Source organism: Galeopterus variegatus, unplaced genomic scaffold (assembly GCF_000696425.1).
Source record: "Galeopterus variegatus unplaced genomic scaffold, G_variegatus-3.0.2 Scaffold1923, whole genome shotgun sequence".
Lineage (NCBI taxonomy): Eukaryota > Metazoa > Chordata > Mammalia > Dermoptera > Cynocephalidae > Galeopterus > Galeopterus variegatus.
Genome location: NW_007728034.1, coordinates 196,369 through 218,422, shown reverse-complemented (window position 1 = coordinate 218,422; position 22,054 = coordinate 196,369). Strand labels below are relative to the sequence as shown.

The 22,054-nt window shown below is 32.6% G+C and overlaps 1 protein-coding gene across 1 annotated transcript in view; it reads left to right on the top strand.

Annotated features, from left to right (window-relative positions):
* Positions 1-22,054, top strand: part of DENND1B (DENN/MADD domain containing 1B) — a gene marked incomplete at its 5' end in the record, with an annotated part of 253,597 nt that overhangs the window by 87,311 nt on the left and 144,232 nt on the right. The window contains 3 exons of the mRNA XM_008579612.1: positions 4,742-4,791; positions 6,774-6,893; positions 20,434-20,503. Of these exons, the coding sequence (XP_008577834.1) occupies positions 4,742-4,791; positions 6,774-6,893; positions 20,434-20,503 (240 nt within the window). The remainder of the gene's footprint in view (positions 1-4,741; positions 4,792-6,773; positions 6,894-20,433; positions 20,504-22,054) is intronic.

Here is a 22,054-nt window from a genome sequence, read left to right as displayed (position 1 = left end):
AAAATAAATTCCGTATGTTTAGAACACTTCTTAAAAAAAAAAGATATTTAAAGAAGCTGTCTATGTAATTTACCATATTAATGTAATTCTCCCATTTGATAAAATGCATCATGATTTAATTACTGTCAGTATAGCTGCGTTTCCCTTGAAAATTTAAAATATCTGGCGGTGTCGTTGAGAGTTCGCTGTGGTGCTGCGGAACATCTCAGTGCACGGTTTGGGAATCTCGGTTCTGTGCTATGGAACGTGCTTGTGGCTAAATAGCTCAGTGCATGTTTCTTTCAAGGAAAAATAACTACCTTGTGTAAACACAAATAGATTGAATGAATACATAGTATTAGTTAATTCTCATTTATATGGGGAGATAATATTCAAAATTAAATAATCATCTTTTTAGAAATCCATAGCCTTTGTGAAAAATTTGATAAAAATTGACAAGTATCCCCTTTGTTGTTGCAAAATCGTTCTGAAAGTGTTATTCATACAAATAAAACTATGGATATTTGAAAATTATTCTTATATAATACCATATTATATATTTCTTGAGCTTTATTATAAATTTAATTATATGATTATTATTATTGTGAGGTTTCTTAAGAAAGAAAATATACTTCTCTCAAGCTTCTTTATAATTACATGTGATGGTTATTGGAACATGTATGGTTTTGAATCCTGACTTTTCCTCTAACTAGTCTAAGGCTAAACTGAGCATAGCTAGCCATTTCCTTTGCCAGTGATGAGTCTGGGGGTGGCTTGTGACACTGTGGTGAATTATATGGGAAAGTCTTTTGGGAAAGGTTTCCTCACCGATAAAAAGAGACTCACAGAAAGAATTGCTTCTCTCACTCGACACTGCTGTGTCATCATGAGATGTGCTGAACTCTGGCAGCTTATTTGTGACCATGTGTAAAGGTAGCTGAGGACAAAGCAAACTCAGCCCAGCGGAGCAGAAGCAGAGAAGACTCCTGAGTCCTTGAGGTGAATGTTGAATTAGACAGTCCCCAGACAAGTTTACCTTGTCACTTCTTGCTGTGAGAGTATAACTATTACTTACATACGTTAAGTACCCTTAACTGACACTGTTAGTCTTATTCCTTAGTTATAGGTGGAGTTCAAACTGCAGGACGCTTGTGGGTTTACAGTCTAGGCAATCAAATGTGTTTTGAAAAATCCTCCAAAGTGATTCTGATACCTTTTCATTTTTCTTCTAATTGTTTCTACCCTCCCATCTCGAGGACGTCTGGAGCAAGATAGTTATGAAGTGGAATTGAAGGATTTGGTGAATGATTGATTATATATGGGCGTCAGGGAAACAGAGGGGTCTGGATGACTACCGTGTTTTTAGTTTGGGTAACTGGCTAGGTGGTGCTGCTGTTCTAGGTGATAAGGATCGTAACTAAAATAACAACTTCAGTTTTGTACATTACGAACTTGAGGTGTCTGGGAATATTTAGAAAGTGATGCCAGAAAGTGGTTAGGTATAGTTCCTGAGTTCCCAGAAATGTCTAGACTGTAAGACTAAGAGATTCAGTAATTGTGGTTGAAACCATGGGTGTAGAAGAGATTTGCCTAGGCAGGTATACCTTATTGAATAGGGAAGAGAAGAGAATATGGAACTTAAGAGAACACCAGCATTTCATTATATGGTGGGGAAAGAAGTGGTTGAGAAAGAGTAAAAAGAATTATTGATATCAACAATGACATATTTCATCTTAGATTTTTCTCAGAGAAATTCTAAAGCTTTTGCAGTTGTTGAACTTTGATCAGCATGTAAACTTTACATATTTTAGTGTTTTTTTTTTTTTAAGTCGAGGGTCTTTCTTAAATGCTGGTTTCCCCTTTTAGTTGATCAATTTATAGTGCTAAATGGTAACCTCATGGGACAAAGACTTAGTATACTACTTTCTTCTCTCCCTTTTCTCTTATGAGATTAATTTCATTATAATGTTTATTACCAGAGATACATTAATATGGGACCAAAAAAACCCAATGTATAAATTTTCATCAGTCCTTGTTTCTGGTCATTAATAGAATAGTAGATGTGTTGTTTTTAGGACATATACAGAAATATGTATTATTACCCCTTGAATTTTGCTATTTATAACTTTGAATTATATTCCATTCTTTTTGTTATTTCTACTTTTGTCATTTGACATGTGTTAGCCAATATGCTCTTTTGTATAAAAATAAAATGTTTTGGAGATTTAGGAGGATTCTGAAACCCAGATAATTTCTCTTGGCTAAACAAAAGCCTGTAAGAAAGGGGAAAACTGAAAACTTCTGGCGAATATTATCTTAATCCTTTCACATAAACTATAGATGCCAACCTAAAATTAGTGTGAGTGTGTGTGTGTGTGTGTGTGTGTATACACTGTGTGGTGGAAAAACTAGAGCCATTATGAATGCTTCAATATTATCTTAATCCTTTCACATAAACTATAGATGCCAACCTAAAATTAGTGTGAGTGTGTGTGTGTGTGTGTGTATACACTGTGTGGTGGAAAAACTAGAGCCATTATGAATGCTTCCAGTAAATGTAGAAGTATAATTTTCAATTAGTGCTATCCAAAAAAAATCCAAAAGAGCTATTTGCATTAATTTTATTTCTCCCTCCAACTCTTTCTCTCTCTCTCTCCCTCTCTTTTCTTTTTTTAACTTCAGTTTGAATAGCACCTGTAATTAAAGAAGAAAACCAAGCCCCGAGAGCTAGGTAGGACTTCCAGCTATTGATCTGTGTAAACCCAGCTTATACTGTCAGGGGAGAAACAGTCAACTGCTGAGCTGCTTTGTCACTGACATAAGCTGAGAGAGGATTTTTTTGTCTATACTGTTTATACACTAGTCTATAGACCTGCTGGCTGGTTGAATTTTAAAGAGTGCGGAGGTTTAAAGACTTGTCCCCTGAGGGATGCTTCTGCCAGTTGGGAAGCGAGCTGAGGCTGTTTTGCAGAAGTGTGTGTATGTGTGTTACTTGTAGAAGAAGGGAGGGGGAGGGTGTGAAAGACTGAACAGCTAACTGGGAAGCATTCTTCTTAATTTGAGTCTTAAAACTGATGTGGAATATATTACTAATTTGGCATATTTAGAGGCAGACATTGAACTTCGAATATGTGTTCTTTATTGTTACAGAAATTATGTGGACAATTTTGCAGGAAGATATATGAATAGTGTTCAGATGTGTAGTAAATATGGTAAATGGCTTCCCTTTATGCAGCACAAGATAAGGATAAGCAATGGTCACATGAAAATAAACTGTTCTCCTTTGTAATGAACTGTTTTTTAGTTTAAGTAATTTAAGTTATTTCAAGTTTAGTGACTCCTTTAATTACATTTAACAATATATTGTCAGCAAAATAGGTAGCTTTCTTGAATATGGGTTCTGTGCTCAGACATTTAAAGGTACATATTCATAAGCAAACTAGGGTACCCTGCCCTGAGAATAGAAGATTGCTTTTTTTACATGATGCTTTTCTTTCTGTTTCTGTGGGTTCTTAAGGCACTTGAAGCTTTCTTAGGTATTGGTATTGGAAGTTTACAATGTTTTATTTTTAATTGGTACCCTATTGCAGTGTACATTTTAAATGAATGCAAGAAATTCTACTTTAAAACACTTAATGCTATATTTATATATAGGGTTTTAAGTATTCAAATATTGATGATTTCTCTGGATGCAAGTTTTATTGGTAGAGAGGTGGTAGCTAAGGTATTTTTCTTGGGGGGCATGACTAGTGCATTAAGATATTTGCTGTTTTTTCTTTTTAATAGGAAACTTCCTCATCAGTCTCTGCTTTGTTTTGTATAATCACCTGACTTTGAACTTGTGTGATGTCTTCAATTCCAAAGTTTAACTTTTGAATCAGAGTTAATCTGAAATGGTTTTTCAGATATAGCAAAATAGACCTTTTAAAAACATTTTTTGGACAAACGCTGACAATTATTTGCATTTTGTTATAATTGTTAATGCATATGATTTCTGATAGGTTTTGAAATTATTTTATAATGACTATAAAATTATTGAAGGTTTCAAAATCAATCAGATTATTTTCTATGTTTAATTAAAACATTGATTTTCATATTAGACAATTCTTAAATGAAAGTGCATAGAATAGATGCTATGTTTAATTTAAAGGCTTGTTTTTAGATAACATTTCTTTAGCAGTGTTGTTTAAGATAAAAATTAGTATCAGGAGCTGAAAGGTATAAATGTCTTTCTTTAGCTATAAAAAATCTTTCTTTTTTTTTTTTAAACTGCTTGACTATGGGGCGTGTAGAGTTGTTATACCTCTCAGTAATTCATTCTGCTGCCAACTTCATTCCCTTTTCTCTGCCTGCATTTTAATTGAAACAACATTTATATTTTTGAGCCAGGATCTGTCAGAAGTCCCTATGGTTAGTCTGTGGTACAAGTAGCAGCAGACGTAGCTTACCCATATGGTGTGGTGCTTCTTGTAAAATCCATATGGCCGTGTTGAAGGGAATCCCAGCGGGGATGTGAAGGGTGTTAATACCCTTCAGGCCAGGCCTTTCCCTCCTGGGGCTTCCATGGCATTGTCAGTGCAATCTGCCAAAGCACAAACTTAATTCCTTTTTAATAATCAATTATTTTGGTCTAGGAACCTATGCAATTTCTTAAGGAAAAGAGACAAACTTATTTTTTTTTTCTAGAAAATGTCTCAAAAAAGTTTTAAATGCATCTTTAAAAAATATTCTAAAACTTTTTTTTTTTAATTTGCCTTTGTAGGAAGTACTTCAGAGCGTGCCAAAATTCTGTTTCCCCTTTGACGTTGAAAGGTACAGTATAAGTCATCATTTGAAATAACTTTAGCTTATCTTAGTGCACACTTTTAAATGATTACGTTTGCTTTTTTAGAAAATGAAATGTACCTTCTCTTCACTGCTTCTAATAAAAAAGGCTAGAGATTTAAAATTAAATAATATTTGTAATAAAATAATCCTTTTAAATTATTATTTCTCTTGTTTTCCCCACTGTGGTGGGTTGGGAGTCTTAAAGCAGCATTGCCAATAGATTATATTTCTTCCCTTTATTCTTCAGGTACATTTGTAAGCACTAGCAGAAAAAAAAATATTAGTATGGCCTTGGTTAAAGCCTTCGAATTGTGTCTTTTGAAATTAGGTGTATATATCCTGATTTCTATCTCACTTCATCCTAATTGAAAAGACCATCTGTGTGATGATGTGAAACTCACGGCTAGTTGTCTCCCAAGAATAGCTTTATAGAAATAGTGCAATATTATGGAAGACAACAGGGAAACCCTTCTAGCAGTTCTGAAAATCTCACTATGTTTGTATTTTACTAAACAAATACTGAATGAACTACTTGTATGTAGTTGGAATTTCATAGAATATATAGTCTTTTGAGTGTAGTAACAGTTCATTTATTGTTTTTCATGTGATTTTCACACCCTGTTATCCGTTTTTTTAAGAGTGTAGTATGAGGGGTTTTTAAAAGAAAGTTTATTTTAGGAAAATATTTTGCTAAAGTAAAGATTAGTGAGACTAAAACTTAACTGAATTGAAGATAAAACCTTCTGAATGATGGGCTGATGATACTAATAACTATTGCTGATGAGTGAGACTCTGTTTTATCTCACTTCTGGGGAATTAGTTGTGTCCCCCCCCACCCCCACCCCCGCCAAGCTGCAATTTTCAAATTAACAGTAAGCGTAAAATCAAGGAAGAAAAGCTATGAAAGGATATTATGTATTATGAACCTTGGGCACTGGAGGGCATATTAGCCACTGGAGGTTTTGCTTTGAAGGTTATAAAAATTGTTAAAAAACTGTCCATTTACAAGTGTATTTGTAAAATAACCAGCATTTGAAATGCAATATTGCCTGACTAAACTGTTTGTAGAACTGGCACACAGGTAGTAACTTAGTTCTTTTTTCACAATTTCTATGGCCATTTCAAAACCAAGGTTTAGGTGCCATGAATATTTTATTTTGAGACAAGGAGAAGTTCCAATTATGGTTATGTAATGGAGGATTATAGCCAGTACCAAGAATATATTCATATATTCTGAATAGAAATAAAGATTCAGTCTGATGGTTCATATTGTCCCTTATACACATGGCACATGTTATGGAAGTGTAATACTTTGTTCAAAATTAGCTAAAAATCCTACAGCTTAATCAGTAAGCTTTTTTTTTTTGTAGAAATTGTATTTTTATTTTGTACTTGGACGTTAATTCTTCAGTGTATTGGTAGCTTTAAAAGAGAATTCTAAAAAAATACCAGGAGTATTTTGTATGGTACTTTATTGGGTGAGAATGTCAACAGGAGAAGCAATTAAACAGAGTTGGTGGCGTGTGCCATTAGATTCTAAAGCAACTCGATTTGCTATCTAAGAAGTTCTAGAATAATTGAGAAAAGAGAGGCTAAAGTCTAGTAAAAGCTAGACCCAGTCACATCTAGCTTCTTAATTCTATAGTTTTGATAATAATTATTTTGATAATTTATGTAATATTTTATGAGTACTTATAGTTTATGAAAACTTAGGGTGAACTACCCTATGATTTCATAGTATGAGATTAGTCTCTGCTGAATTGCTCGGTCTATGAGGTATTACAACTCATTTTGATGTTTGACTCATGATTTAGTTTACACATTTCACACCCATTTTGTGTTAGAACATAGCTTCAAGAACCAACTGATTGGAAAGGTGAAACTAGTGCCACATGTAAATATATTTTTGTTTTTGTTTAGAAAATTGTCCGACAGGCTTAATGTCTCATAATGTTACTATATTTTAGGGTGTCTCAAAATCAAGTTGGACAGCACTTTACCTTTGTACTGACAGACATTGAAAGTAAACAGAGATTTGGATTCTGCAGACTTACATCAGGAGGCAAAATTTGTTTGTGCATCCTTAGGTGAGTATTTGTAGTAAAAAAGAAAAATGGATGCAAAATAGATTAACTATATCTTTCTTTTGTACTTTGTTATATGTGGGATGCCAAAATAAAAACTAATATAATTTGTATTTTTTCTAAATCCAAGTATGTTGAAAAAATAATTTTCCTTACTTTCTATATATAAAATCAGTTGGGTTTAAAGATTTACCAGTAACATAGTGGAATTTTGAAAGCATTGACTCTTATAAAGATTGGTTTTTGTGGATTTATTTTTGCAAATGAAATATTAAGACATGGTTTTAAATAATATATGTGTTTCACATACAAAATAGGATGCATACAATTCAATTAAATTAATGTGTGTTCTTTTCCATCACTGAACCAGAACTTGAATTTTTAAAAGTGAATTGCTGCTTTAAGACAAAAGTTGCAAACTGGTGGTCCTAGGCAGAAGTGTTTATTTATTTATTTTATTATTATTATTTTTTAAAAAAGATGACTGGTAAGGGGATCTTAACCTGTGGCCTTAGTGTTGTTAGCACCACGCTCTCCAAGTGAGCTAACCGGCCATCCCTATGTAGGGATCCGAACCCATGGCCTTGGTGTTATCAGCACCGCACTCTCCCAAGTGAGCCCCGGGCTGGCCCTGGGCAGAAGTGTTTAGAGGTTTTACTTTGGCCATGAGATGTTTTAAAAATTTTTAAAGAAATATATCGTTATTATAATATGGATATTGGTCAAAATAGATTCTCGAAAAATACTTATAGGAAAAGAACATTTAATTTGCTAATTAGTTACATTGCAGAGAAAATATAAATCTAATGTCTCCTCTTTTCATTTGTTATTTTAGCTACATTTGTATTATTCATTGAGCATTAGGTTATTAATTTACTCAGAATATTAGAGTGGGAAAATTCTTTCAATTTTTATTCAAAAGTAAATGCTTCAGTGCTTTATAAGTAATAGAATGTGAACGATAAATGCTGGCGAGATTGCAGAGTAAAAGGAACTCTCATACATTATTGGTGGGACTACAAAATGGTGCAGCCTCTATGGAAAGTGATGTGGAGGTTCCTCAAACAATTGCAGACAGATCTGCCATATGACCCAGCTATCCCACTGCTGGGAATATACCCAGAGGAATGGAAATTATCAATTCGAAGGTATACCTGTTCCCCAATGTTCACTGCAGCACTCTTTACAATAGCTAAGAGTTGGAACCAGCCCAAATGTCCATCATCAGATGAGTGGATACGGAAAATGTGGTATATCTATACAATACAATACTACTCTGCTATAAAAAAGAATGAAATACTGCCATTTGCAACGACATGGATGGACCTTGAGAGAATTATATTAAGTGAAATGAGTCAAGCACAGAAAGAGAAATACCACATGTTTTCACTTATTTGTGGGAGCTAAAAATAAATAAATAAATACACAAACAACCTGGGGGGGAGGAGGGAAGAAGAAACAACCATAACAATTCCTTGAAATTGATATGACACGTGAACAGAAAGGACATTGTTGGGAGGGAGGGGAAGAGGGAGGGGAGAGGGAGGTTTCGGTAATGGGCTACAATAATCAACCACATTGTATGTTGACAAAATAAAATAAAGTTAAAAAAAAATAAGTAATAGAATGTGAATGTGCCACCATTCTCTCTTTAGGCACAACTTTTTCATCTGGATAATAAGTCAATTTAAAGTTTATGCTTTATCCGTAAGAGTGTTATGCTTCAAAGTCTAGGTTGATTGTTCCAACTTGGAGCAGGTTGGTTGGGCAGTGGGGGTGGGGTTGACAGAGGGAATGGTTGGGGACAGCTCCTTTTATCATTGTGTTTCGTACTGAAAGTTCAAAAGCTACCATTTAAAGGGGGGCATAACTTCATGCACTCTGCCCAAGATGAGTTTGCCCTAATAGAACAAAGCTGTATATGCTTTCTTAATTTTCTTTATGAATTTTTGAACTTTTTATTAAAAAATTAAATTTACAGAAAAGTTTCAATAGTACAATGAACTCTTGCATAAACTAGATTCATCAGTTGTTAAAATGCACCCTTCTTTCTCACCCCCCCTTACACACACACAATGCAAATTCTCTGTCTCTCTCCCTCTATCATTATTGTTTTTACTGATCCATTTGAGAGTAAGTTATAGACATTATATTCTATAACATTTGCATCTGTATTTTATAGCTTACCTCATTGCCTCCAAACTGAGTTCCTGATATTATTTATAGTTACAGAATCTGATCTTTTTTCTTTGTTTTTAATTCTTAAAATATTTGGAATACATTGAACCTGTTAATAATTAACAAATAATTATTGAATGTCCAGAATATAAATGTGCTTGTAGAATAAACATTCTTAGAAATTTCTGTTTAAATTTAGGAAAGCCAACATTACTTCAAAATATTTATACAAAATATGAACTGTAGCTATTTGTTCATGACTGAAAGATTAGTGTAGTGTCCATGTCTGCAATCCAGTTGTCATTAATTCGAGGAAACATTCTAAAACAGTTACAGTAATCAAGTTATTTTTATCTCCGGTTCTCAAACTTGTATGTGTGGAAGAACACCTGAATGTTGTAGTATTCTTTGAATTAAGAGTAGTTTGTTTGTTTTTTAGTGGCTGGCTGGCACAGGGAACCAAACCCTTGACCCTGATGTTACAAGACTGTGCTCTCACCAACTGAGCTAACCGGCCAGCCCTGAATTAGGACTAGTTTTAAATATGGTTGTCTTATATAAATGTAAAAACTGAAAGTAAAATCATGTATGCCAATAAAGAGAACCATTCACAATAAGCATTGTTGATTATTTTAAATTTTATTTTAAAAAATTATTCTTTTACACTTCATTTATTTTTGTCATTTGACAGTGCTTTCTGGTAGATAAGAAATGGGAGGGGAAAAAAAGAGAAAGAAATGGGAGGTGTCAAAGCTTTATGAAAAATCATAGAGGAAAATCTTAATTTTATTTTAAAAAATTATTCTTTTACACTTCATTTATTTTTGTCATTTGACAGTGCTTTCTGGTAGATAAGAAATGGGAGGAGAAAAAAAGAGAAAGAAATGGGAGGTGTCAAAGCTTTATGAAAAATCATAGAGGAAAATCTTAAGTTGAGAAAATTCTATCCTCCAGCTTATTTTTTCCTAGTAAATTAGGAAAAAAATTGCTCTTTTAAGATTTTAATGGCATATCTCAATCTTTGTCCTGAACCTGAAAAAGACTCTGCTAAGGTGTTCTTTAAGAACGGTTAATTTAGGGGATAACCAGTAAAATAAGTAGCTATTCAGTTTTCATAGTGAAGAGAAAATCCAAATAAAATGGAGTTCAGAAAATTGTTATGGATAGGTAAATATCTATTTGTAAGCTATAATCAATGTATCTCTTGGAAAATAATTTTGACAAATCTCTGTGCTATAGTGAGAGGAATAGTGGTGTTTTTGGTCCCAGTTTGTCTGCTTGGTGTGTTGATCCTTCACCAGTTTAGATTTAGCTTTATAGTTGTTGAAAGAAAGGATGAAACACTAAATATACTAGAAGAAAATACTGTTAACTTTAAAAAAAATTACCGTGGTGGTGAGAGCCTTTATATACCTAACATGGAATCCTGAAACCTAAATGATCATCACATTCGACCGCATAATGATGAAAACTTTTCATTTGGTGACAAATATAATAAGGAAATTTAAAGTATAAATAATGAACTGGTAGAAGAATATTAACAACAACTGTAACAGGAGGTTATAGCCACAATACATAATGAGCACCTACAAGTTAGTAAGAAAAAGAACCCAGTAGAAAAACAAGTGTCTGAATAACTTACAGAGGAATTGTAAATGGAGTATTCACCTGTGAATGATGCTCAGCTTTACTGAAGGTGAAAGAACTGAGCACATTAAGATTGGTAGAAGTGAAAAGTTTTTTTTAATAAGTGTGATGGGAATCACACTTCATGGGCTGTTTGTAGGACTATAAAATGGCATAACCATTTGAAGGGAAATTTAATAATATCTATCGGGTTTTTTAAATCTTACATTGCTTGACTCAGTAATTCCAGTTCTAGGAATTTAAATCCCAGGAATATTCCTAAGAGTGAACAAAGTTATTTATTATAATATGACTTATAGTAGCCAAAATATGTTAATTAGCTAGATTTAGTCATTCCTCCATGTAAATATACTTCAAAACATTATGTTGTACATGATAAATACATACCATTTATCTATTTAAAAAATAATACAAAATAAATGTAAAAAATTGGTGACAATATGAATGTCACTCAGTGGGAATTGGTTAGGTGTATTATCATACATTCCCCAATACTGCCTCTGAGCATGACTCTGCCCCCCAACCAGCATATTACCTACATGAGGGTAGGCATTTTTGTCTGTTTTGTTTACTGATATATTTCCAGTATCTATAGTAGTCCCTGGCACATAGTGAATTCTTAATAGATTTAATAGATATTTGTTGAATTAATAAATGAATGAGTGAATGACTAAGACAGTGAAACGTTACTTAGCTGTTAGGAACAATTGTATACATATACATTCTGACTAGGAGAAATGTTTTGATTTGTGAAATGATGAAAAATTTAAAAGTAATGTTTAAACTATGTTTTTATAGTTATAAGGAACAGTCCCTGGCACATAGTGAATTCTTAATAGATTTAATAGATATTTGTTGAATTAATAAATGAATGAGTGAATGACTAAGACAGTGAAACATTACTTAGCTGTTAGGAACAATTGTATACATATACATTCTGACTAGGAGAAATGTTTTGATATGTTGTGAAATGATGAAAAATTTAAAAGTAATGTTTAAACTATGTTTTTATAGTTATAAGGAACAAGTTATATATGTATGTAAATGTGTATATAATTTATAAGTAGCTAGTACATAACAAACATTTATTTATTAATGTACAATTGTATATACTTATAAAAATGTCTAGAAGGATATATCCCCATTCTTTTTTTTTTTACTTTATACACTTCAGCATTTACCTGCTTTTTGTAATGAGCAAAAATCATTTCAATCAGTTTTTCTCTGAGATGTTACCATTATATAGATGATGAACTACAAATGTGGCACTATAGCTGTCACATGAAAAGTTAATGGGAATTTAGCCAGATCAATCATCTTTTGTCGGGTAGAATATATAGTGTGTTTGCAGGATGGGCAAGTCTCTCGTCAGTGTTTAGTACAGGTCCTCCAGAGGTAGTCTGTTGATCATGGTGGTGTAGCAGAATTGAGAATAGGAAGGGTGGACGGTTCTGCCCTTGAAATTTGGGATCACAGTATGAAAGAATGACCTTTGGGAAAGAAAAAAATGTTGCTGGTTGCGGGGTGGGGGGTGTGACTGTCAAGTCTTGGAGCCAGATATTAACGTTTTCCTGTACTCAATACAAAATGTTGAACATGGTAGAAATGCTTTATGAGGTAGTTGGAGAAATGAGACTACATCTAAAATTCATTTCCTATCTTTCTTTACCCCTCCAACATCAGTCATTTAATTTCACTGTAACCTTAAGATAATAGTAGAAAAAGGTTTGTTTTATTTCAATATAAAACCAAGACTTAGAATAGTTAGTAATTTTGGGGGGAGTGGGGAGAGTAAGGCAGGATTATTTGATGAGCTATTCATGCAATTGATTCATACAATCGGTTCTCACCATTTATAGGCTAATCTTCTTCTCACAGGCTGTGCTGCTTCCAGAGGTATGTGAGAGAAGGCCGACTGTGATGTTGTTCTGAGTACAGTCTTTACTGGCGGTCAGCCAAAGCAGTAGAGTCATGTTTGCAGTCAGTGTTATAGGAGTGTTCTGGTCTTAAAATCCATGTACTTAGTAGGACTAAAGTTTATGGAGAAATATGACAAATATTTGCATAAGCAAATCACAGAAATATGTCTCTAACCATATTTTCTAATAACAAAAGTAATATACTTTTCTATAGAAAATTTGGAAAATCCAGAGAAGTTTAGAAAAGAAAATAAAAGCCACTTACATTTGTGACACCTAATTAATGCTTACATTTTGGTGTCTAGTTGCAATCTTATTTCTAAAAGATTTGTTGAGATAATTTTACAGAATTTTCTATAGTATGTCAAACTAAATGAGTAACCGTGGTTTTTAATCACAATTCATAAAATGAATGAATTTATTTAAAATAGTTCATAAATGAAAAAGCTACAGTGGCTTTCATATTATCCCCGTAAGTGGCCAGAAGTTTTGCACATGCTTAATCTGATAATTGGTTATTTCCCTTTTTTCTTTCCTTATAAATTGAGATTTTGTACAAAGATTATTTCTACTCTGATTATAGGTTATTTTTAATGCATTATTTATTTCTCTACCTGAAATATAATGACTTGAATATTAAACATTTTATTACCTTGTCTTTGAAGCTGTCCTTTTTCTAAACTTAGTGCATTTATATTGAAGCATACTCTATTTCTAGGTATTCTATTGTGAGATAATACTGGTTTGATTATTCAGGGTTCATTGTTAGTAGCAAATGAATTAAGATTCTTGGATAGAAATTAATTGGTGTTTCTCCTATTGTCTTTACAATATCCTAAAACTAATTTTTTCTATAGATATTCAATATATGTTCACAAAAAAATCTTTATTTCTTAGTTACCCTCTAATGTTTGAGTTTGTGTTTTAATGATCTAAAAATTTTAAAAGAAAAATATTTATAGGAGTCTCTTGAGTGTTGATATTGAACAGTTTAAAATATTTGAGGTCCTTTAAAAAGAGTAGTCGTAATGAAAATGATATACATTTAAGGAATTTTGAGATATTTTAATACAAAGTAAAGTAGTGCAAATTTGTAGAACATTTTCATTAGGACAAGCAAAAAATAACTTTGTTGGTTGGATTTCCTGAATAGCAGAGACTCTTAAGTTAAAGATGTTAAGGATAATACTAATGATTGTAATAAATTAACAGCAACATCATTTAGTGTTTACTATAGCCAAGTACTCTATTAAGTGACTTATATACATTATTTAAAAAACTGCTCTATAGAGTTCTAAGTGAGAGAATTTATACACAATGCTATAAAAACCATGTGTTCTTTTTCTCCTGGATTTATGCTATTATAAGATTTAAAAATTAGTGTATTTCAATGGATTTCTATTCGTTTTGTTCACTTTTTTAGAAGAAATATTAGAATTTAGGCGTATTTAATACAAAAGTTGATATTTGATTATGAGTGACCATTATATGCCTTAGTTATTTCTAGGAGCCGTCTATCCTAGTTTTAACAAGATTTCAAAAATATACTGAGATATTACTAATTTAAATCTTGCCATTATCTGTATTTAGAATTGCTTTTATATGCTAACAAAAATGCAAGAAATAACTTTTCCCCCCAATTTGATTAACATAATTTTACAACTATAAAATTGTTGCTGAGGGTTCAAAATGAAATGCTCTAATAAGGAAGACAGATTTATGTTTAGGACCTTTGTAGTCCCCATTACCCCCTCTAACTCATACCAAACTTGAAGCTTTCACACTCTTCCTTTGGGAAAATCCCTTAGAAGCAGAATGTTTCAATTTTACACATTTTGTGTCAATTTTCCAGACAGAAAAACAGCCTTTAGACATTAGACGTTTTTCTACGGAAAGGCAGTTTCCTTAGTTTTATTTGATTACTATAAGTTAGGTTCCTGCTGATCCCTTAGACTGTTAGTGGTTACCTGACTATTTGACAAAAACCATTTCCTTTCCTTTATTTAACCTTTGGCTTTTGAATGTAAAAGTTTTATCAGCTTTGTAGTGGAAGTACAAGTGTGGGGGAAGTCTTCTTTCTGCCACAAAATGAACTCATGACTTTATAGATACATTTATCTTTTGCCTTATGTTTTTGCATTTATCTTCTGCCTTATGTTTTTACAGAAAATTAAGGAAATAATCTTACAGTGAAATTTTAACTAATCTCCAATCTTTAGTTTTAAAATAATTGGCTCTAATGTATTCGTTTTACATTTACATGTGTTTGTAAGACTATGAGAATCACAGTTATTCTTTTTTAAAGAAATTACATTTTTAGTTTTTAAAAATTCAAATAAAATATCTTATTCAGTCGTTTTAATATGTTGAGTAAATTTTTTTTAACTTCCTAGGATTTTTGTGGTTGGTTGTAAGAAAACAGATTTTGACTGTCTTTGGGACTATAAAATTTAGTGAAAAATATTTTAACTTATAATTAGTCACTTTAAGAACTTATACATTAGTTAAAAATTAATTGCTTTGAACATATATTGTTTGAAAATTACCTAAGAAACCACAACAATGAAAACACAAGAATAACATGTTTTACCCTAGCAAGGTAAGCTTGTATAATTTACAATATTTATTTTATGTATGTGTGTATGTGTATATATATTCAGATCAAAAGTTTTGGGCATAGTTTTCTTTAAAAAAGGGATGTTACTTTTACCATGCATTTTGACTTTTCAAGTATGCAGTGGAATCTAGTTACGTATTGGAATTATCGCACTACCTTGTGTACCTTGGACCATATTCTTATCAGATAAGAAAATGAGCAGTAGGATTTTCTGTTGAGCAATTGCTTCATATCAGGGGTTATGAATTCAGTTCCCAAAAGGGACCAGGTAGGGGACTCAAATTAGAGAAGCAGGTTAGGTGCCTAACAATAGGAAGTTGGGGTAAGTACAGTGGCCTGAATAGCACATGCCATATCTAAAGACAGAAGCCACTACTCAGCTCTAGACGTTTGTTGCACAGTGAAAAATGTGTGGCCAGCATTGCAATTTCTTCAGATTTTTAAGAGGAATAAGAACTCCAGACTTTTAAGTGAGTTATCTCAGATTTTGAAGTTGGCAACTTATTCAATTAGACAACAGCCTGTGTTGATCAAACAAAATATGCCACTGGGCTAGGTGCAGCCTGCAGGCAGCAGTTTGCACCCTCTGCTCTAGATGCCGATGCTTATTTGCAGCAGAAAATATCCTTGCTTCCTTGACATTTCTAAGAGCATGGCTGGATTTACAAAGTAGTTAAACTTTGATATAAGTGATGGTTTTGTTAAAAAGCATGAATGCTACATACTCTGTAAAAGGAGTTAGTTATCGGAGCTAGTACATGTTCACAAAGAGCACATGTAAATAACTACACTTGGTTCTTTATGGTGATGGTGCATACTGGTGTATCAGGCAGTGCTGTAATAGAAATTTGAAAGAGTCTGTCCCACTATGTTGCAAACAAATTATATAGAGAGAAAAATGTTGGCTAAATAATGCAATAATCAGTCTTCTCATTAAGTCAAAATATAAGTAGAGTGTTGACAAATAGATTTATATTACTTTAGGAGGCATTTTGTTGCAGTCCATATCTTTTCCCAAGTTTTTATCCACAGCGATGCAGCAGTACCAAAACCCCAGATTGGAAGGAATTACCAAAATGTTAGATAAAATAATCAAATTAAATAGATCTTTATTTGCTGAGAAATTTGCCCATCTGAACAAATTATAATTTAAAAGGTATGAGGTATTGCTCTAAATGTTAAACAAATGAACAAATTTTGGAAGAGAGAATTTGCTTCAGTGGATAGAAATTATAAGGTTGATTTAAGATTAAACCAGAATGAATTTTGTCACAGTTTAATTACCTGAAAATGTCTCATCATTACTTATTCATTTTTATTCCAAGGCTGGATATTTTAGAAATACATGCTTACACTGGATCATGGGTTGTGTGTCATGGACCCCTGAACATGTGTTATTCAGTCAGGTTGATTAGAGTTCTAATCCCAAGCTTTCCATTTGGTAGATTTGTGACCTTGAATAAATTGCCTTACCTTAGTTTAGTCAAATATACATTAAAGAATTATTATAAGAATGAGATGACATATAAAGTACCTAGCATACTGTCATACATATATTAGTACTTAAGAAGTTTTATTTCCTATTCTTCCAATTATTTTAACACATAGATCCTGTGATTCTTAAATTCTATTCTATACCTCCCAGGTGGGCATATAACTGACTATTGAATTACACTCCCCAAATAGAAATGATAAAACATGTTGGGGACTTAGAGATGACTGTGTGAAACATCTCATAAGGGTAAGCTTGTTTTTAAATAGTGTCCATCCAATTTATGAATAAAATCACAGCCAGGTACCAGGATAAAATTCAGTAAATGTTAGTTTTCGTGGATATTTAAAAAATAGCAATTATATTGATAATAAAATGCTTAGTACAAATAAGAAGGGTTAAGTTTTTAAAGTAACCTAAATATGGATATAGTAATTATTAAACAATAATCTTGCAGATAAGTTATTTATCTTATATATGTATACGTATAAATTAGCTTCTTAATGAAAAATGGGTTCTCATTTGTCTTCACAATTTGAAAGGAAATTGAAAGGGAAAGATAAACAATGAAAAATAATATGTAAAGATGAGAAAATCAAAACACTTAAAGGAATGTTAAGGTATTTGATCTAGGAAGAAAATGATTATCTCATCTTGTAATAACTTGTAATTATGAAGTATGTATTATATTTTTTATTTTTATAGTAGGCCAGGAAAGAAGAGTTAGGTTTAAGTAAAGTTTCACATTATTTAAATAAGGTGAAAATGACAACATAATGATTAACAGGTAGACTTGCAGTTACCTAAAATCAGTAAATTTTTCTTTAAAGCTCTTTGAGAGTAGAGTAGATACAGACCAGCATGTTTCTTGAATAGATTAGGTCTCATCTTATCTATATAGGTCTGAACTATGTGACACATTGAAATGTTCTTGAAATAGTAATTTCTTTAGGTCATTAAAAGTTGAAATGTATGAAATGACTACAAATGAAAGAATTTACATTGTAAGGAACTATCATGTGTATGGTAGAAGGACATTCTCCATGAAAACTATTTCTTTTGAGTTACAGTGAATACAGAAACTGTGATGTGCTAATTTGTATTATATTGAGTTGATAATATAAAAGCAGTATTGGTAGTCTTAAGAATTATTGTTTTTCTGTAAGTGAAAGATAAAGTAGAATAAGCATCTAAGCACTAGGAATTCAAGAGTTGAATAATTTAAATATGAAAATTTAGATTACCAATATTAATTTCTGATTTGCAGATTCCCCCAAAGCTGTCACAGGTTTGTCATATACCTATCCAGATTTTTCCAGGCTCTCACGTAAAGTTGTCAACAAGCTTGTTGTAAATACTCTGTTCCAGCACCTTCCTTTTAAAGCCTTCATTCTTGTTTCAGTCTGAACTGGTTGCTCTCTAGGCCTTTGCACAACTCTTACCGTAGCCGCACTCTTCTTCCATGGTCTTAGATTTCTGGTCTCCTGCATCCCAGCATTGCCTCCTCTTGGTCTCGCTCAGTTTGTTGAAGCCATCCTCTAGGATGGGTTAGGGGGGTGAGTCTCAGAGTCCTTGCATGACTGAAAGTGCTGTATCCTCACACGTCATTGATAGTTTCTCCAGACAGAACTCTGGGTGCAAAGAATTCAACCTCTGCGTTTTGAAGGCATTGTCTTCCAACTTGCGGTATTGCTCTTGAGAGGCTCGATGACATTTTGAATTTACCTGTTTTATCTCTTTGGAAGCTCTTAGGCATTTTTCTATCCCCTGTTTTTTTAGAATTTCACTGATATTCTGGTTTGGCTCGTTCATTGTGCTTTTCATTTAGTTGCCCTTTCAGTCCGGAGACTCATGTTTCAAATTCTGGGAAATTTTCCAGTAATTTTAAAATAAGGATGATATTCTGGTTTGGCTCGTTCATTGTGCTTTTCATTTAGTTGCCTTTTCAGTCCGGAGACTCATGTTTCAAATTCTGGGAAATTTTCCAGTAATTTTAAAATAAGGAACTTTAATTTCTTTCTTTCATCTTTTCTTTCTTTTTGGAACTACTTTTAGTCAACTACATGATAGTTTGACATTGATGTACTGATATTTCATATTTTCTCTCTCATTCATCTGTTTATCTATTTGTTTCTGGGAGATTTTCTTGAGTTATCTCCTAAACTTTCTATTATTTTTAATTTTTTCAGCTTTTAGAATTTCTAAGAGCTCTTTCTTATTCTCTAATAATTTCTTTTTTCTTAATTTAGTTTTTAAAATAGCATCCTGCTCTTTATTCAGCTCCTAAGGATAGTAAAGATTAATTTTGAAGTTATCTTCTGCTGTTTCTCTTGTCTGTGTTTACTTGTAGTTCCTTTTATATTTGTTCAGTGCAAACCTGTATTTTTGTGTGTATGTCCTCAAACATCGGGTGGTAGGACTGTTAATTTATATTTGATAGTAAGCTACTGAACTATATTGTTTATAATAAACTACAGTGTTTATAATTTTTAGAGTAGGCTTCCTGATATTTCTATGGATATTTATTTTGAAATTTACCATACTACTTAAACATCCCTTCTTTTTGGGGGGGTAGGTGCATCCTTTTGTATTCTGCCATGCCCTGTCTTCCATCTGACCTCCCTTTCTTTTATTTCTGTTTGTTCTTTTATTCGATAAATATTTCTAGAGCTACAATAAATAAATAAAATAAATCCCACAATGTATTGTTGTTAGTTTTGTTTAAGCAATTATCTTTTTAAAAGTTTTAAATAATAAAAGTTTTAAATAATAATAATTATATATAATAATAATAATAATAATAATAATAATAATAATAATGAGGAGGAGGAGGAGGAGAGAAGGAGGAGGAGAGAAGGAGGAGGAGGAGAGAAGGAGGAGGAGGAGGAGAAGAAGAAAGAAGAAATAATAATAATAATGAGGAGGAGGAGGAGGAGAGAAGGAGGAGGAGGAGAGAAGGAGGAGGAGGAGAGAAGGAGGAGGAGGAGGAGAAGAAGAAAGAAGAAGAAAATTCTTGCATATGAGAGTATTTCAAAAAGTCCATGGAAGGCTGACTGCTTAGTTCAGTTAGTTAGAGCACAGCCTCGTAATACTAAGGTCGAGGGTTCAGATCCCCAAACTGGCCAGCCACCAAAAACAAACCAACAAAAAAGCTCGTGGGAAAGTAGAATTAAAAGATAATATGAATCTTTCCATGAACCTTAAACATCACTTGTGATTGATTAAACACATAGTTCTATTGCATTATATAATCAATTCCGTAATATTTAAGAAGAAATAATTATATCTTTTGTTTTAAAAGCTTTTTAAAATTAGTTTTTATGTGATATCTTCTTACAGTCGTTAATTTTTGTCCTATGAGTGCTTTTACTGATTACTATGAAATAGAATTAAATAATTTTAGATACTGCTGATATAAAATAGAAGTGTGCAGTGAACCACTTTTATAATAGAACTTTGTATTCTGATTCATTTTATGAGAACTAATAATAGATAATATGTAAAATTTCACTGAAAAAGTAAATAGAGCATCACTATGAGTATGGTTTTTTCAGCCTTCCAAGATCAACCTGTTGGAAATGATAGAAATTTAATGTTTATTTTGTGTGCCTGTTTCTTGATTCTAAATTATACATATGTATGTATATGTGTGTATACATATATACATTTTATTTATTTATTTTTTTACAGTTACCTGCCATGGTTTGAAGTATATTACAAGCTTCTAAATACTCTGGCAGATTACTTGGCTAAGGAACTGGTAAGCTATGTTTTTCCCCTGTTTTTTTCATTTTGGTAAAATATAAACATAAAATTTACCATGTTAACCATTTCTAAGTGTACAGTCATCCCTTAGTTTCAGGACCCCTGTGGATACCAAAATCTGTGGATGCTCAAGTCTTGCAGTCAGTCCTGTGGAACCTGTGGATGTGAAAAGTCAGCCCTCGGTTATCTGTAGTTTTCACATCTTGTGAATACTGTATTCTTGATCCCTAGTTTGTTGAATCTGCAGATGCAGATGGTGTGGATATGGAAGCTGTGGATATGGAGGGATGACTGTATAGTTTTATGGCGTTAAATACATTAATATTGTTCTGCAACCATCAATACCATATATCTCTAGGGCTTTTCATCTTGCCCAGTTGAGAATCTGTACCCATTAAGCAATAACTACCCATTAAGCAATTTCCTTCTCCCCTTTCCCTGGCAATCACTATTGAACTAACTATGTGAATTTGACTAATCTATGTATCTCATATAAGTGGAATCACACAATTTTTGCCCTTGTTTAACTGGCTTATTTCACTTGTATGTCTTCAATCTTCATCCATGTTGTAGCATGTGTTAGAATTTCTTTCTTTTTAAAGGCTGAATAATATTCTATTATATGTATACATCACGGTTTGTTTAATTATTCATCTGTCCATGGACACTTGTGTTGCTTCCGTCTTTTAACTATTGTGAGTAACACTGCAATGAAGATGGTGGCACACATATCTGTTCCAGTCCTTGTGTTCAGTTCTTTAGGTTGTATACCTAGAAGTAGAATTGCTGGATAATATGATAATTCTGTTTCATTCTTTGAGGAACCACCATATTTTCCACAGTGCCTGGAACATTTTACATTCCCAGCAGTAATGTACAAGGTTTCTAATTTCCCCACTTGCTTTCCAACACTTGTTATTTTCTATTTTTTTTTTCAGTTTTTGATAATAGCTGTCTTAATGGGTGTGAAGTGGTATATCATTGTGGTTTTGATCTGCATTTCCCTCATGATTAGCAATATTAAGCATTGTTTTAATGTTCTTATTAGCCATTTGTATATTTTCTTTGGAGAAATTTCTGTTTTAAATCCTTTGCCCTTTTTTAAATTGTGTTTTTTTGTTGTGTTGAGTTGTAGAAGTTCTTTATATATTCACATATTAATACCTTATTGGAAATGTGATTTGTAAGTACTTTCTCCCAATCCATAGGTCACCTGTCTTTCTAATCTTTTGATAATGTCCTTAGGTGCATGAAAGTTTTTAATTTTGATGAAGTCCAATTTTGCTGTTTTGTTTGTTGCCTATGCTCTTGGTGTCATATTCAAGAAATCTTTGCCACATTCAGTGTCATGTAGCTTTTGCATATGTTTTCTAATAAGAATTTTATAGTTTTAGCTTTTACATTTAAGTCTTTAAGGGTTTTTTTTTCTTAAAAATGAAAACAAAAACTAACATTTTTTTTTTTGAATTAAAAAACTTCCCTGTTGGGCCGGCCCGGTGGCGCACTTGGTAGAGTGCGGCACTTGGGAGTGTGGCGGCGCTCCCGC